Genomic DNA, 18660 nt, shown 5'->3' on the forward strand with positions numbered 1-18660 from the left:
AGGCAATAATTTCCAAATACTTTTTAAAGAATTTAAGAAATGATAATTCTTGAGAAGTTTAACAAAGTACTTTGTGACCAATGTTTTTACTTATAAAAAGCATGTTAAATTTGTATAATTGCTTCTTTTTACATAGTTTTCATTTGTCTTCTGATTTATATCTGCTCACTCATTTTGATCATCTTTTCCTTTAAGTTCTTGAACATATTTATAATAGTTAATATAAAATCTTCCACTGCTAATTTTAACATTTGGGTCCTCTTGAGCTGTTTTTGTATAGGTCATTTTTTAAAACTCAAATCAAATTTCCCTTTTCTTTTTATATCTAGAAATTTTTTTATTATATGCTGTATATGCAGATGTGATATGTTGAAGAAATTTTAGATTTTCTTATCTCCCTTAAATTATTTTTGTTTTTAGACAGTTAAATCGCTGAAATATCACCTTTAAAAAGTATACAGTCTTGGTAATTCTTTTTAGGAGAGGTTTCTTTCAGTTTTGCTCTTAGTGTGAGTCCATTAGTCCAAGGATAAAGAATTTAGATAACATATGGCCCTTCCTGAATGTCAGTGAGAAGGTTTACCAAGGTATTTGCCATGTCTCTAAAATGATGTTTCCCTTGTGGTTATCAGTAGTTAAAGTTTATGTTTAATTCTTTCAACCTTTCAGTCACTTGTTGCTTTCTGTGGAGCTTCTTGGGGTATCCTCATGCCAGTACATGTCAGAATCATCCAAGAATTAAAGGAAGTCTAAATCTAGGCTTTGGGGGAGCTCTTTTATTTTTCTCCTTAGATTATAAGATTTCATTTCCCAGTTTACAGTTATCCTGGTAGCCCATAACTCTGACCTATTACACCATTTACAAAATATACATATGTGTATTTATATGTATGTGTGTGTATTTGTATGTATGTATGTATATATGTATCTATATATATATATATTTTTTTCCTGTCTGAAAAATCATGTGGATAAATAAAATAATGATCACCATTAGTAATCACTCACCTTTGGACCTGGTAATCCAGGCAACCCGGGATTTCCATGTGGTCCTGGCATGCCCTGCAAATGTGAAAAAGGCAGTTTATTCTTAGAAACAAATACAGATTCAAACATCAGTGCTTATTTTTACATCCAGATAAATATTATAAAATGATTAAATAATCTTTTTTCAAAGTTCTTTATTCTGAAATTAGATGAGTGTATTTTTAAATGTTTTACCTCCCTTATTCGCTACTCCTAACTCCATCCACAGCATTTTGCTTGGTGCTTTTAAAAGTTATGGGGAGTAAGAAGTCTAACAAAGTGCAATTGTTTAGTTGCTCCTCTCAATACATGTTATCCCTTTCTGCATTTGAGTTTTTGCTTATGTCATAATGTATGCCTTAAACACTTATTCATTTAGCTTGCCCCCTACACCTACCCAAATCATTCTTCATGTCTCAATTGATATCCTACCTCATTTCAAATTCTAGCCACAATAGAATATTTATCCTACTAACTTCTATAGAAATTATTGAATGTATGATTCATTTGCCAAATTAATTGTATATTGCCCTGGTATATCTCTCTTACTATTCTAATCTGTTATTTAAATATTGTATTGCTATTTTGATTGTTCCATGACATGTCATTTTGTTACAGGATTATAAATTTTTTAAAAAGAGACTCATTTTTATATTACTAGTATAGTGTCCAAATATATTATGCACTAGATGAATATTTGTCAACTTGATTATACTTCAGTGATATATTGTATGATCTGAACTTAGTATTTACTGAATACCTACATGTGCCAGGATTTATGTTCATGATTTATATTTCTTATTACTAATCCTTTTGACAATCCTGCAAGGTAGTCATTTTTATTCCCACTCACAAATGAGGACACTTAAGTCCACATAACCAGTAAGTAGAGGCACTGAGAGTTACCTCCTGAAAGCCTCCCAAGTCTCCAGGTTCCCTACACTTATTTGGGTTTTGTTCTTCACCTCTGTTCTCTGTTCTCTTTAGCCAAACTTATAATTAATAGTGTGTTTAGTAGACTCTTCAATTCTATATTAATAAAACTAGTTCAGAAAAAGGTGTCAGCAGTGTAAATATTAACAATACATCTAACAAGATGAATACTGAAGAAAATGATTTGACTTCATGATGTGTCACTGATAACCTTTGAAACTTAAATTTTAATAAAGTAGATGGAAAAAAAAGTATGGGGAGTAATGAATGAATTAATGTAGAAGTAAGGGTAATAGCTATAAATTGTTATTTCACAAAGCTCAGTAGTGCAACTGTTGCAAAGGACAATATTTTAGTAAAAATTAATTTCAATGAAAGTCCAAGATTTTCAAAAGAAAGATAATGTGTTGGTTGTTGTCAAATAGGAAAAAAACTTAGAGGAAAAAATATGAAGTTTTAACTTTCAAGTTAGGTAATTGATTGAAGGGGATAAAATTAGGACACAATTGAAATTACTAGCCTTTTGAAAAACCATACTTTTTTTTCCTTAAGTGAATAAGGACTGGACAAAAAGGAGATAAAAGGAATTTGGGGAAGCAAAGTGGTGTGTCATGAGAATAGGTGGAGATTCAGAACCTGAAGTTTCATCTTGTTGGAAGAAAACAGAGAGAGGGAATAGAATTAGTACAAAGAAGGTCCCAGTTCCTCAGAAAAGTAGAATCCAAGGTATCCTCACAGAGAGGTAGAAGGATGGGAATTGTTCCAGTTCTAAAGAGAATGTGCAAGGTTTAGAGGGACATAGTGGAATGTGATAGGTCATTAACTATGGAGGAATTTGAAAATGCTGTACAACAGCTAGAGTCCAGTGAGAATTTATCTTAGGCACAAGAGTTTGGTATGAATATGGGAAAATTAAAGTAATACTTTAAGGTTATTTTGCTTTATATTGTTATGTAATAAATAATCAGAATAAAAATGAAAATGGATTATATAAAAGACATTTGCATTTGTCTTTATAACACATTTTTCTAGATCATTGAAAAAAGACTTCCTTTAGTAAAAATCCATATTTATTTTGTTAGGCTTGAAAGAAACTAATTCTAACATAGCAATAAATCTTTTGTTGGACCTGTGTAATGTGAGAAACTACTGCTGATCTGTAAGGCAGCTTTTTTCCTGAAGGCAATTTTTTTTTCTATTCAATAGCCCCAGTATTTTCCACTGTGTAATCCAGGAATGCACTATTTTAAGGCAGCCCAGATCTCTTCATTTTCTAAATGAACTTCACCTTAGACTATTGAGATCACTATATAACTGAGAATAAATGTTAGCAACATTACCAGTTACCAGTCTACAAATTTGAGGATCTTTATTGGAAATATTCAGAGAATTCTTTGGCTGGCTGTTTACACTCAAATAAACAAGGCTGCATGTGTTCTTAAACTTCTTTTGAATTGGCAAAGGTAGAGCTAAGTTGGAAGATCCAGGCAGGTTTCCAGAGAAAGTACATATTGTACAATACTAGAAAAAACATATGGGAAAGTTACTAATCCTAACAGCAGTGGGAAATGGAGCTCATCTACTCACCCGTGGACCTCTCTTTCCTGAGGGACCTGGGATACCTGCTGGACCAGGTGGACCCTTGGAAAACAAATATTAAGGCATTAGGTATGATTAGTAGACACATCTGTTTTCACTCCAGAATAACTCTTTTATTCTGTACCTAGTTCCCTGATGCTGATGATTTTAAAGTGACATTAATGCCCTTACCCAAATCAGCAGGGGAGAATTGAAATGCAAGTGTCCTCTTTAATCTGGCCAGAAATGGCAGCAGGAAGTCTATGACTTACAGTTATAGCTACTGTATCTGGTTTTTACTGAGACCATAAGTAGTAGTTTTGTGGGTAATTTGTACCTAAATTTACTTTTATTACGGAAGGAGAAATTCAATTTAGGATTTGAAGACCAATAACTACAGGTTTTTTTCAAACACATTTCAAAAGAGGATTTGCATTGAAAAATGAAAGCACTGACCATTTTATGTTCTTTTAAAGAATTACATCAAAGACCTATGTAATGTGTTAACCTGTTATAATGAGATCCTTCCTGCATATGCAGTTATAAATCTGCCTTATACTGAATGTAGCACACCAGGAGATCTTTAATAAAGTTAAATGATTTATAAAACAAAGAATGGAAGCAAAAACTGATAAACTATTGAAGTGTCTTGAGTTCTTTAAATGTTACTTTTTAAAGAAGAATAGGAAACTAACTTTCTCATGTGGTACACTGTGTTGTTTTTTATATTTACTTTAACAATCAGCTGTAGAAGAATAAATGTTCATCTATTCATTCATCTGTTCATTCAGTTGTTACCAAGCACTTGCTGATGTGGCATTGTTTTGGGTGTTAGAGCATATACATATTCTATTTAACAGAATACATTCATTATTGCTGTAAAAAATGGTATAAGTTTTAAATTAGATACATCAAAGTTAAAATACTAACCTCACCACTAACAAACTGTGTAACCTAATGCACCTCATTTCAAATATCTATGTATGTATGCTAATTCTCATAAAATAAAGGGATGACTCCAGTTTGAGTCATATGTAATTACTAATATATGACATTTTTAGCCTACAAATGTAATTTCATATAGTTTATGTCTGTATGAAAGGCAGGTACACCCAAAATTACACTGTTTGAAAAGAGGAGAGGGGAAACCGATTGATGGGAGTCATTTCAATTAAAAAACACAAGGGGGGAATGAGTGAGTTATGTTGAAAAAGAATAGTTACATAGCATTTTTCAGTTCTCTCTCTTTTTTTTTTTTTTTGGTATCATGAATTGAACTCAGGAACATTCGACCACTGAGCCACATCACCAACCTATTTTGTATTTTATTTAGAGATGGGGTCTCACTGAGTTGTTTAGCATCCTTACTTTTGTTGAGGCTGGCTTTGAACTCAAGATCCTCCTGTCTCAGCCTCCCACACCGCTGGATTACAGGTGTGCGCCACTGCACCCAGCCTCTCATTCTTCTTTTTTTTTTTTTTTTTTTTTTTTTATTTTATTGTAAACAAATGAGATACATGTTGCCTCTCTGTTTGTACATGGCGCAAAGGCATACCATTTGTGTAATCATAAATCCACGTACAGTAATGTTGTTTGATTCATTCTGTTATTTTTTCCCCTTCCCCCCACCCCTCCCACCCCTCTTTACCCTCTATACAGTACTTTCTTCCTCCATACTTGCCCCCCTCCCTAACCCTAACTCTAACCCTAACTCATTCTTCTTGATATTAACTACTCCTTGAAACTTTGTTTTGTTGATATCACAGTCATTTGTTAGTTATTCATTATATATTTCAAATTGCCCATTTTTCTTTACTTTTATTTTTTCTTCTCCTACCATCTAACTTAATAAAATGTTTCATATATTTCCTGATTTTGAGAGAGAAGTACTATTTCTATTCAAACCTAACCTGGGGCATTCTTCCTAAGCTAGTCAACTGTTTTCATAGCCATTACTGTATCATATACTATCAAGGAAAAAATGCCTTCTTTTTTTCAAATTAGTTCTGATTCTGATGTTATAATCAAAAGTTAATAGCTGTTCATTTGGATTTTTGGCCCCCAAAATAAGACTAAGGAGGAGAAATTGGAAAATTGAAAATGAAAAGTGGAGAATGTATTTTTAAAAATCTCTAGTTTGGTTTAGTACTCTGTCATACTACTTTGTGACAAAAGAAAATACTATTCCATTCATAGTACATTACAATATACTATGGCTGGAGTGTTTGGGTCTACTCAAAATTCATAGGTTAAAATCCGAACCAAAAACACAGTATGAGGAGGGGCCTGGGAAGGTGATTAGGTAATTAGGTGGGGCCTTCATGGATTAGTATCCTTATAAAAATGGCCCAACAGGGTTCATTTGTTCCTTCCACCATTTGAGGACACAAAAAGATGCTATCTGTGGACCAGAAAGCAGGCCCCCACCAGATATGAAGTCTGCCAGCACCTTCATCTTGGACTTCATAGCCATAGAACTATAAGGGATAAATTTCTGTTGTTTATAAGTCCCATAGTTTATAGTATTTTTTTTTTTTTTGCAGAGGCCAAATGAACTAAGATTATTTAATTTAAATACTGAGGGGAAAATAAGGTATGTTTTATAGCATGAGTGAAATATTTGAGTTGTTTAATAAGCACTAAATAAAAATCAATTTCACATCTTTATAATTTCATACTTCCAAATCTTTGATAATAGATTATTAATAGGCATTTGGTAGAAACAAGAGAAGCAACATAATTTTACAGAATGATTTTTTAAATTTTCTATAAAATCTTTCATAGTATTTGTTATTGAGAGAAAGCACATTTTGAAAAGGAAAAGGAATGGCTTTTCATTTTTCAATCTACATTTAAATCATGTCTCAAATATTTACTAGCTGAATGGCCTTGAACAGGTCAGTTACCCTTTACAATCCTTAGTTTCTCATTTTTAACATAGTGATTATAAAAATCTCCTTTTTAGAATTATTATGAATTTTGAAGCTATTGATTACAAAATAACTGTCACTGTGCCTGAGTATATAGGAGGTAACCAATAAACTGTAGTGCACTTAACTTTTTAAAAGGTGTGTATGGAGCATAGCAAGCACTCAATAAATGTTAATTATACATTAACACATGTGGTAGGGCAAATGTATTCAATAGGCCAGTACTTTTAAGAACGAGTAATGTCTTGTCAGGGGCACTTGACCACTGAGCCACATCTCCAGCCCTATTTTGTATTTTATTTAGAGATAGGGCCTTGCCATGGCTGAGACTGGCTTTGAACTCACAATTTTCCTGCCTCAGACTCCCAAATTGCTGGGATTATAGGCATGCACCACTGCGTCCAGCTGTGAACTGTGTTTTTAAAATATCACCTAGAGAATTTGGTTAAACAATGGAAGAGTGTGAACATTTTTCAAACTATTCTCCCTCCCTGGAAATCAACTGAAAATAAAAAGCACCAAAGGAAAGAAACAGCATCTCAAATGAAACAGAAGGGACTACAACCATGATCCACAAAATACAAGGATTATTTGTCAAATACTAAGACTTTATAGTATGAAAGATGTGGAGAGATGAGCAAAATTAGAAATTCTCTTCAGACTCCACACCTTGTACAGACTACAGATATTTCTAAAAGTTTATCAGACTTAAAAATCCATTGCAACAATCCCTTGATTATAATGATGACATTTAAGGGAATGGGCAAGCCACAGGAGAAATAATTCATTACCCAGTAAGGACTTAGCTCCAAAGAATCAAGACTAGGGAAGGTATAGCTAAATAGGAAGAACCCATCAATTTTATGATCTACAACTAAATCTAACCTAGGGTATTTCTGGTCTTGAAAGGTGGTAAAAGACAAGAAAAGCATAAATCATATCACTTCTCAGAAAGCCAGATAGAGTACACAACAAATGGTACATAGAAAACGAGAGGAGACACACCCTGAGTAGAAGACATAACAAATATAGTACAATGGTGTTTAAGGCAGTAAAATTTGTGTTTGATTCTGCCTTGGTCTCTCCCTGTACTATTCTGAAACAACCCAGATACAGTTGCCTTTATTTGAAAAATGTAGTAACCAGAAATTAATCACTATGGGACCTATACATATTATGAGAAAGGGAGAAGTGGAAGGATAGGAACATAAATTTTAAATAGAAGAAAAGCATTTACCAGCAGAGGAATTACTTCACGTAGCAGAAAGAATTCAGTCATATAGTTCATTATATTTTAAAGGAATTTCAATATGATATTCCTCTACAAAAAGATAACTCAAAGATGATCTAAAATATTTTAAAAATTCACCTTCAAAAAAAGATAAAAAGAACAAATAATTATGAAACGTGAGCTAGACAAGTTTAAGAAAGCTATGAAAAAGCAAAAGACAAACCATTAAAGATGAAAATTACATCAAAAACTGGTTAAATAAAACTGAAAATCAGTAAAGAAATATGGATGTAGCCTAAATGAATTCACACAGAATGAAATGAAAAAGAGCAGACACAATGACATGATTATACAGAAGATAATAAATGTACTCACAAGTATGCAAATTGCATGACAAATACAGAAAAATGTTTGAGGATATAAGAGAAGATCAAAAGAGTCCCAGAAAAAATGGATACAGAACCTCATAGGTTTAATCAACCTCAAAGATAATGAAAGAATAGGAAAAATTATAACTGAGACCACAGAAACACAAAGGATCATTAGAAACTATTATGAACAACTACACATCAACAAATTGGAAAATCTAGAAGAAAATGATGTATTTGTGGACACACATAATCTACCAAAATTGGACCATGAAGACAAAAAACATGAATGCATCAGTAATGAGTGACAAGATTGAATGAGTAATAAAAAGCCTCCCAACAAAGTGACCTGATGGCTTCATGCTGAATTTTACTAAACCTTTACAGAACTATTACCAATGTTTTTCATGCTCTTTCAAGGGGAAAAAAGAACTCTTCTAAACTCATTATATGAACCCAGCATTATCCTGATATCAAAATCACGGAACAGAAAGTAAAACCACAGACCAAAATCCTAATGAACACATGCAAAAATAGTCAACAAAACACTAGCAAACGGAATTCAACCACATATCAAAAAGATCATACATCATAATTAATGATATTTATCCCAAGGATACAAGGATGATTCAACATATAATATAATACATCACACCAACAGAATGAAGGATAAAAACCATACAATCATCTTAATAGATTCAGAAAAAGCATGCAATAAAATTCAGCATCCCTTCATGATAAAAACTCATATAACATATTAGGTATAGAAAGAACACATCTCCACATAATAAAGACTATGGAAGGCAAACTGATGACCAACATTATACTGAATGGGGGAAAGATAAAAGCATTTTTTCTAAGATCAGAAATAACAATTCATTTTCATCACTCTTATTCAACATAGTATGAATATATGGTATGTAACCACAGCAATTTGGCAAGAGAGAAATAAAAGGCATCCAAAAAGGAAAGGAGGAAGTCAAATTGTCCCATTTTCAGATGACATGATTCTTTACAGAGAAAAACCTAAAGAGTTTACCAACAGACTATTGGAAGTGATAAATGAATTCAGTGAAGTTACAGTGTACAGAATCAACATACAAAAATTAGGAGCATTTTTATAGATCAGTAATGAACTTGCTGAAAATGAAAGAAAGCAATACTATTCATAATAGCTATTAAAAAATACCTAGGAATAGGAGGGATTCAAGATGGTGGACTAGAGGGTGGCTGCATTTCATGTTGCTCCAGGACTCAGGACTCAAGAAGAGGAGATATAGAGAGACTTGGACCAACTAAAAGCAGCCGGGTGAGTCTCTCCCGTTGGGGAGGCGTCCTGGAAGGGGTGGTAGCCCCGAACGCAGGGATCTTTGTGAAGTAGAGCTGCCCGGCGAGACACTCCTCCCCCCGCTGGAGCAGTGAACACGGACAACTGGGAGTATCGGAGAGGCGGCCGCTCAGCACAGCGCTTGGACTTGGCGCAACCCACCCGGGCTCTGGGAGGCTGCCCAAAGGAGGGTGTGCGCGGTGAGCTGTTTGGACTGAAAGCGACCACTCCTGAAAACTGGGGGCTGCCCAGAGGAGAAGGAGAAGCACGGGCTCGGCACGACGCTTGGACTTGGAGCAACTGCACCAGGTCTCCAGGCGGCTATCCGGAGGAGCAGCGTGGACTCAGGACTCAAGAAGAGGAGATATAAAGAGACTTGGGACCAACTCAAAGCAGCCGGGTGAGTCTCTTCCATTGGGGAGGCATCCCGGATGGGGCAGTAGTCCCCGAACGCAGGGAACTTTGTGAAGTAGATTTGCCCGACGAAGACACCCCTCCCCCCGCTGGAGCAGTGAACGCGGACAACTGGGAGCATCGGAGAGGAGGCCGCACAACACAGCGCTTGGACTTGGCGCAACCCACCCGGGCTCTGGGAGGCTGCCCAAAGGAGGGTGTGCGCGGTGAGCTGTTTGGACTGAAAGCGACCACTCCTGAAAACTGGGGGCTGCCCAGAGGAGAAGGAGAAGCAAGGGCTCGGCACATCACTTGGACTTGGAGCAGCTGCACCAGGGCTCCGGGGGGCTATCTGGAGGAGCAGCGTGGTGAGTGGTTTGGACTCAGAGCAACCGCTCCTAAACACAGGGGGGTTGTCTGGAGGAGGAGGAGGAGCGCAGTGGGGTGCTTGGGCTCGGAGGGACTGCACCAGGGCTATGAGTGGCAGTCGGAATGAGGAGGTGCACAGTGAGTTCCTGGGACTCGTGACGAACGCATCAGATCTATGGGTGACTGCCTGGTGGAGAAGGAGGTGCGCGGTGGGTCACTTGGACTTAGAGCGACCACAAGGAACACCAGGCGGCTGCCGGAGGAAGAGGCGTGTGGCGGGTCACTGGGACTCGGAGCAACTGTAAGGGGCTCCAGGTGGCTGCTCAGAGGAGGGGCCGCATAGCCAGGTGATTAGGTGCAGAGCAGGGTCCCAGGACCTAGGCGGCTTCTTGGTGGAAGAGCCGCACAGACAAACTGAGGGGCAGAGCGAAGGCTCCAGGACTGCAGGCAGCTTCTCTGAGGAGAGGCAGCCTAAGGAGATTCGTCTGCGAAGGGCGAGGTTTCCAGGACCAGGAGGTAGGTCCGGGTCCCTGGGAACATTGCAGAAGAAGGCTGCCCAGCCCAGGCAGTAGTTGTGAATTGAACGGAACCTCTAGGAGGGGAACTGACCAGCGAGACCTCCCCACCGGGTGAGTCCTCCCTGCTGGGTGGGGTTCTCCCACAAGGACTGTAAAACCAGAGACACAGGCCCAAACTGGCATTGCCTCAGCCCACATCCTAATTCCCCTTTGGATGACCATTCGTCAGCAAGTGAAGGTACCTCTGCCCACTAGCAGGGAATATACCCCACCGGAAGGCCACCACTCCTAGAGAGGCAGCTTCCTTGTGGAGCACCGCATTATCAACTTCCTCAAAGACTTCAGGCTACTGAAGGCTAAGAGGGGATATACTAGAAATCTTCAGGGACATTATAAGTCAATAGAGGAAATCTGCAATATCACAGCGGTCAACTGATACCTGAACAATATGAGAAAACAAGGAAAGAAAATGCTGCAAACAAATCTAGATATTACATCAATGAAACCCAATGACAGCATGGCAGAAGAAATGACATAAAGGGAGTTCAGAATGTACATAATTAAAATGATCAGGGAAGCAAATGACGAGATGCAAGAGCAAATGCAGGCACTGAATGATCGCACCAATCTACAGTTAAAAGAGCAAATACAGGAAGCAAAAGATCATTTCAATAAAGAGTTAGAGATATTGAAAAAAAACCAAACAGAAATCCTTGAAATGAAGGAAACAATAAACCAAATTAAGAACTCCATAGAAAGCATAGCCAATAGGATAGAACACCTGGAAGACAGAACCTCAGATATTGAAGACAAAATATTTAACCTTGAAAACAAAGTGGACCAAACAGAGAAGATGGTAAGAAATCATGAACAGAATCTACAAGAACTATGGGATATCATGAAAAGGCCAAATTTAAGAATTATTGGGATTGAGGAAGGCCTAGAGAAACAAACCAAAGGAATGACCAATCTATTCAATGAAATACTATCAGAAAATTTCCCAAATCTGAAGAATGAAATGGAAAACCAATTACAAGAGGCTTATAGGACTCCAAATATACAAAATTACAACAGACCGACACGAAGGCACATTATAATGAAAATACCTAACATACAAAATAAAGACAGGATTTAAAAGGCTGCAAGAGAGAGGAATCAAATTACATTCAGGGGGAAACCAATACGGATATCAGCAGATTTTTCAATCCAGACCCTAAAAGCTAGAAGGGCCTGGAACAACATTTTTCAAGCCCTGAAAGAAAATGGATGCCAAGAATCTTATACCCAGCAAAACTTACCTTCACATTTGATGATGAAATAAAATCCTTCCATGATAAACAAAAACTAAAAGAATTTACAAAAAGAAAGCCAGCATCACATAACATTCTCAGCAAAATATTCCATGAAGAAGGGATGAAAAACAAAAAGCAAATCAGCAATGGGAGGAACTATCCAAAAGGAATCGTCAAATAAAGGAAGAACCAAGTCATGTCAAAATAAATAAATAAATAAATAAAATGAGCCAAATGACCAGGAATACAAATCATATCTCAATAATAACCCTGAATATTAATGGCCTGAACTCATCAATCAAAAGACATAGACTGGCAGATTGGATTAAAAAGAAAGATCCAACAATATGTGGCCTGCAAGAGACTCACCTCATAGAAAGAGATACCCATAGACTAAAGGTGAAAGGATGGGGAAAAACATACCATGCACATGGACTCAGCAAAAAACCTGGGGTATCCATCCTCCTTTCAGATAATGTGGACTTCAAGTCAAAGTCAGTCAGAAGGACAAGGAAGGACATTACATATTGCTTAAGGGAACCATAAATCAGCAAGACATAACAATCATAAACATCTATGCCCCAAACAGTGACTCATCCATGTATGTCAAACAAATCCTTCTCAATTTCAGAAACCAAATAGACCATAACACAATAATACTAGGTGATTTTAACACACCTCTCTCACCACTGGACAGATCTTCCAAACAAAAATTGAACAAAGAAACCATAGACCTCAATAACACAATCAATAATTTAGACTTAACGGACATTTATAGAATATACCATCCAACCAGGAGTGAATACACTTTCTTCTCAGCAGCACATGGATCCTTCTCTAAAATAGACCATATATTATGCCACAAAGGTAATGTAAGCAAATACAAGAAGATAGAGACACTACCTTGAATTCTATCACATCATAATGGATTGAAGTTAGAAATAAATGAAAGAGTAAAAAACAGAAGCTACTCCAACACCTGGAGATTAAACAATATGCTATTACATGATGAATGGATAACAGAAGATATTAGGAATGAAATTAAAAAATTCTTAGAGGTAAATGAGAACAAAGAAACATCATATCAAAATCTGGGACACTATGAAAGCAGTACTTAGAGGAAAATTTATTTCATGGAGCGCATTCAATAAAAGAAGTAAAAATCAACAAATAAACGACCTAACACTACAGCTCAAAGCCCTAGAAAAAGAACAGAACAACACCAAAAGTAGTAGAAGACAGGAAATAGTTAAACTCAGAGCTGAAATCAATGAAATTGAAACAAAAGAAATACAAAAAATTGACAAAATAAATAGTTGGATCTTCGAAAAAATAAACAAAATTGATAAACCCTTAGCCACTATAACAAAGAGAAGACGAGAGAAAACCCAAATCACTAAAATTCAGAATGAACAAGGAAATATCACAACAGACACGATTGAAATACAAAACATAATTATAAGCTATTTTGAAAATCTATATTCCAACAAAATAGAAAATTTCGAAGACATCAACAGGTTTCTAGAGACATATGAATTGCCTAAACTGAACGAGGAGGACATACACAATTTAAATAGACCAATTTCAAGTAATGAAGTAGAAGAGGTCATCAAAAGACTACCAACAAAGAAAAGTCCAGGACCAGATGGGTTCTCAGCCGAGTTCTCCAAAACCTTTAAAGAAGAGCTCATTCCAATACTGCTCAAAGTATTCCATGAAATAGAAGAGGAGGGAACCCTCCCAAACTCATTCTATGAAGCCAGTATTACCCTGATACCCAAACCAGACAGAGACACATCAAGGAAAGAAAATTTCAGACCAATATCCTTAATGAACATCGACGCAAAAATTCTCAACAAAATTTTAGCAAATCGCATACAAAAATATATTAAAAAGATAGTGCACCAAGATCAAGTGAGTTTTATCCCAGGGATGCAAGGTTGGTTCAACATCCGGAAATCAATAAATGTCATTCACCATATCAATAGACTTAAAGTCAAGAATCACATGATTATTTCAATAGATGCAGAAAAAGCATTTGATAAAATACAACACCCCTTCATGCTCAAAACACTAGAAAAAATAGGGATAGTGGGAACATTCCTTAACATTATAAAGGCCATCTATGCTAAGCCCATGCCTAATATCATTCTAAATGGTGAAAAACTGAAAGCATTCCCCCTAAAAACTGGAACAAGGCAGGGATGCCCTCTTTCACCACTTCTATTCAATATCGTACTTGAAATGCTAGCCAGAGCAATTAGACAGACCAAAGAAATTAAAGGAATACGAATAGGAAAAGAAGAACTCAAACTATCCCTGTTCGCTGACGACATGATTATATACTTAGAGGAACCAGGAAATTCCACCAGAAAACTTTTAGAACTCATAAGTGAATTCAGTAAAGTAGCAGGTTACAAGATCAATGCTCATAAATCCAATGCATTTTTATACATAAGTGATGAATCCTCAGAAAGAGAAATTATGAAAACTACCCCATTCACGATAGCATCGAAAAAAATAAAATACTTGGGAATCAATCTCATAAAAGAGGTGAAAGACCTCTACAATGAGAACTACAGAACACTAAATAAAGAAATTAAAGAAAACCTTAGAAGATGGAAAGATCTCCCTTATTCTTCGATAGGCCAAATTAATATTGTCAAAATGGCCATACTACCAAAAGTGCTATACAGATTCAATGCAATTCCAATTGAAATCCCAATGATGTACCTTACAGAAATAGAGCAAGCAATCATGAAATTCATCTGGAAGAATAAGAAACCCAGAATAGCTAAAGCAATCCTTCGCAGGAAAAATGAAGCAGGGGGTATCGCGATACCCGAACTTCAACTTTATTACAAAGCAATAGTAACAAAGACGGCATGGTATTGGTACCAAAACAGACAGGTAGATCAATGGTACAGAATACAGGACATGGACACAAACCCAAATAAATACAACTTTCTAATACTAGACAAAAGTGCCAAAAATATACAATGGAGAAAAGATAGCCTCTTCAACAAATGGTGCTGGGAGAATTGGAAATCCATATGCAAACGAATGAAATTAAACCCCTATCTCTCACCCTGCACAAAGCTCAACTCAAAATGGATTAAGGACCTTGGAATCAGACCAGAGACTCTACAGATTATAGAAGAAAAAGTAGGTCCAGATCTTCAACATGTCGGCCTAGGACCAGATTTCCTCAACAGGACTCCCATAGCACAAGAAATAAAAGCAAGAATCAATAACTGGGATAGATTCAAACTAAAAAGCTTCCTCTCAGCAAAGAAACTATCAGCAATGTGAAGAAAGAGCCTACAGAGTGGGAGAATATCTTTGCCAATCATACTTCAGATAGAGCACTAATCTCCAGAATCTATAAAGAACTCAAAAAACTCTACACCAAGAATACAAATAATCCAATCGACAAATGGGCTAAGGAAATGAACAGACACTTCACAGAAGAAGATGTACAAGCAATCAACAAACATATGAAAAAATGTTCAACATCTCTAGTAATAAGAGAAATGCAAATCAAAACCACCCTAAGATTCCGTCTCACCCCAATTAGAATGGTGATTATCAAAAATACAAGCAACAGGTGTTGGCAAGGATGTGGGGAGAAAGGTACACTCATACATTGCTGGTGGGGCTGCAAATTAGTGCAGCCACTCTGGAAAGCAGTGTGGAGATTCCTTAGAAAACTTAGAATGGAACCACCATTTGACCCAGCTATTCCACTCCTTGGCCTATACCCAAAGGACTTAAAATCAGCATACTACAGAGATACAGCTACATCAATGTTCATAGCTGCTCAATTCACAATAGCCAGATTGTGGAACCAACCTAGATGCCCTTCAATTGATGAGTGGATAAAGAAGCTGTGGTATATATATACAATGGAATATTACTCTGCCATAAAGAACGATAAAATTATGGCATTTCCAGGCAAATGGATGAAATTGGAGACCATCATGCTAAGTGAGATAAGTCAATCTCAAAAAACTAAAGGACGAATGATCTCGCTGATTAGTAGATGATGACACATAAGGGGGAGGGTGGGAGGAGTTAGTGTTAGGGTTAGGGTTAGGGTTAGGGTTAGGGAGGGGGGCAAGAATGGAGGAAGAAAGGACTGTTTAGAGGGAAAAGAAGGATGGGAGGGGTGGGGGAAGGGAAAAAATAATAGAATGAATCAAACAACATTACCATATGTAAATTTATGATTATACAAATTGTATGCCTTTAACCCATGTACAAACAGACAAACAACATGTATCCCATTTGTTTACAATAAAAAATAAAAAAAAATAAAAAATACCTAGGAATAAATTTAACCTAGAAAGCAAATTAACTCTGTGATGAAAATATAAAAACATTGATGAAAGAAGTCAAAAAAGACACTAAAATTTGTAAAGACCAAACAAGAAGAGGAATGCTGGAGGCATCACAATACATGATCTGAAATTATACTATAAAATTAGAGTAAGAAAAACAGCATGCTACTGGCATCAAAATAAATATGCAGACCAATGGAACGGAATAGAAGGCACAGAGACAACCCACATATATACAGTCATCTGATGCTTGACAAAGGTGCTAAAAACATACACTGGAGAAAAGATGCCCTTTAAAAATGGTGCTGGGCCTCAGAGCAGCATTAATCTCCAGGATATATAAAGAACTCAAAAGACTTAATACCAAAAAAAAAAAAAAAAAAAAAAAAAAAAAAAAAAAAACCAAATAACCCAATCAATCAATGGGCAAAAAACTGAATGGGCACTTCACAGAAGAAGAGATATGATTGGTCAACAAATATATGAAAAAATTGTTCAACATCTCTAAGAATTAGAGAATACAAATCAAAACAACACTGAGATTTCATCTCCAGTCAGAAGGGAAATTATCAGGAATACAAGTAACAAAAAATGTTGGTGAGGATATGAAGAAAAAGGTACACTCATACATTGCTAGTGGGACCGCAAATTGGTGCAACTACTACAGAAAGCCATATGGAGATTCCTCAGAAAACTTGGAATGGAATTACCATTTGACCCAGTTATCCCACTCCTTGGTTTATACCCAAAGGACTTCAAATCAGCATACTACAGGGATGCAGCCACATCAATGTTTATAGCTGCTCAATTCACAGTAGCCAAACTATGGAACCAACCTAAATGCCCTTCAACAGATGAATGGGGATAAAGAAAATGTGGCATATATACACAATGGAATACTACTCAGTCACAAAGAGAAATGAACTTATGGCATTGCCAGTAAATGGATGAAACTGGAGACTATCATGCTAAATGAAATAAGCCAATCCCAAAAAACCAAAGGCCAAATCCCAATGTGTGGGGTTAGGTAGAGAAGAATAGAAGCACTTTGGATTAGACAAAAAGGAATGAAAGTAAGGAAAGGGGCATGGGAATAGAAAAGATGGTAGAATGAATCGGACATTACTTGCCTATGTATATATATGAATTCCACATCACAACCAAAAGAGTGGCAAGTTATACTCCATATATGTATAATATGTCAACATACATTCTACTGTCATGTATAACTAATAAAACCAATAAAAAACTGGTGCTGGGAAAACTGGATATCCATATATAGAAGAACAAAATTTGATCCCTATATCCCACCCAGCACAGAAGCCAACTCTTTCAGTGGATTAAAGACCTAGGAATTAAACTATAAAGTCTGCAACTGAAAGAAGAAAACATAGGGTCAATAGTCCCAACATATTGGTGCAGGCACTGACTTCCTTAACAAGATCTTTAAAGTTCAAGAAATAAAACCAAGAATAAATAAGAGGGACAGCATCAAATAACAAAGCTTCTGCACAGCAAATGTAACAAGTGCATGAAGAGAAAGACTAAGAATGGGAGAAAATCTTCACCAGTTATTCTCCAACAGGGGATTAATCCAGAACATAAAAAGAATTAAAAACAAAACAAAAAAACAAAAACAAAAGGACACTAAATAATCAAACGACCCAATCAATAAATGGGCAAAAGAATTGAAGAGATACTTCTCAAAAGAAGAAATACAGATGGCCAACAAATATATGGAAAAATGTTCAACATTTCTAGCAATCAGGGAAATGCACATCAAAACTACACTAAGATTTCCATTTAGAATGGCAAGCATCAAGAATACAAATAATAACTGGGTGCAATGGTGAACACCTCTAATTCCAGTGACTCTCAGGAGGCTAAGGCAGGAGAACAGAAAGTTCTAAGCCAGCTACAGCAAATTAGCAAAGCCCTAAACAACTTAGGGAGACCCTATCTCAAAATAAAATATAAAAAGGGCTGGGGATATAGCTCAGGGGTTGAACATCCCTTGGTTCAATTCCTGGTACTAAAACAAACTAACAAAATAATAATAAAAAGAAGAAAATGCCATCAAGGACATGGGGGGAAAGTACATTCATATGCTGTTGGTAGGACTGTAAATTTGTATAAACACTTTAGAAAGCAGTATGGATACTCCTCAATAGATTAGGAATGGAACCACCATATGACCCAGCTATCCCACTTCTTGATATTTATTCAAAAGAATTAAATTCAGCATACTATAGTGACACAGACACATTGATGTTTATAGCAATACAGTACACAAAAGCCAAGCTATGAAATCAACTTAGGCACCCTTCAACAGATTAATGGATAGAGAAAATGTGG

General features: G+C 36.4%; 1 protein-coding gene across 6 annotated transcripts in view; it reads right to left on the reverse strand.

Moving 5' to 3' along the window:
* COL24A1 (collagen type XXIV alpha 1 chain) overlaps positions 1–18660 on the reverse strand; it is a 375093-nt gene that overhangs the window by 330904 nt on the left and 25529 nt on the right. For all 6 annotated transcript variants that reach the window (XM_079139420.1, XM_079139419.1, XM_079139418.1 and 3 more), the window contains 2 exons: positions 3547–3600; positions 1009–1062 (listed from right to left, as the gene is read on the reverse strand). In XM_079139420.1, the coding sequence (XP_078995546.1) occupies positions 1009–1062; positions 3547–3600 (108 nt within the window). The remainder of the gene's footprint in view (positions 1–1008; positions 1063–3546; positions 3601–18660) is intronic.

This window comes from Sciurus vulgaris (genome assembly GCF_902686455.1).
Source record: "Sciurus vulgaris genome assembly, chromosome: 1".
In the NCBI taxonomy this organism is placed as follows: Eukaryota; Metazoa; Chordata; class Mammalia; order Rodentia; family Sciuridae; genus Sciurus; species Sciurus vulgaris.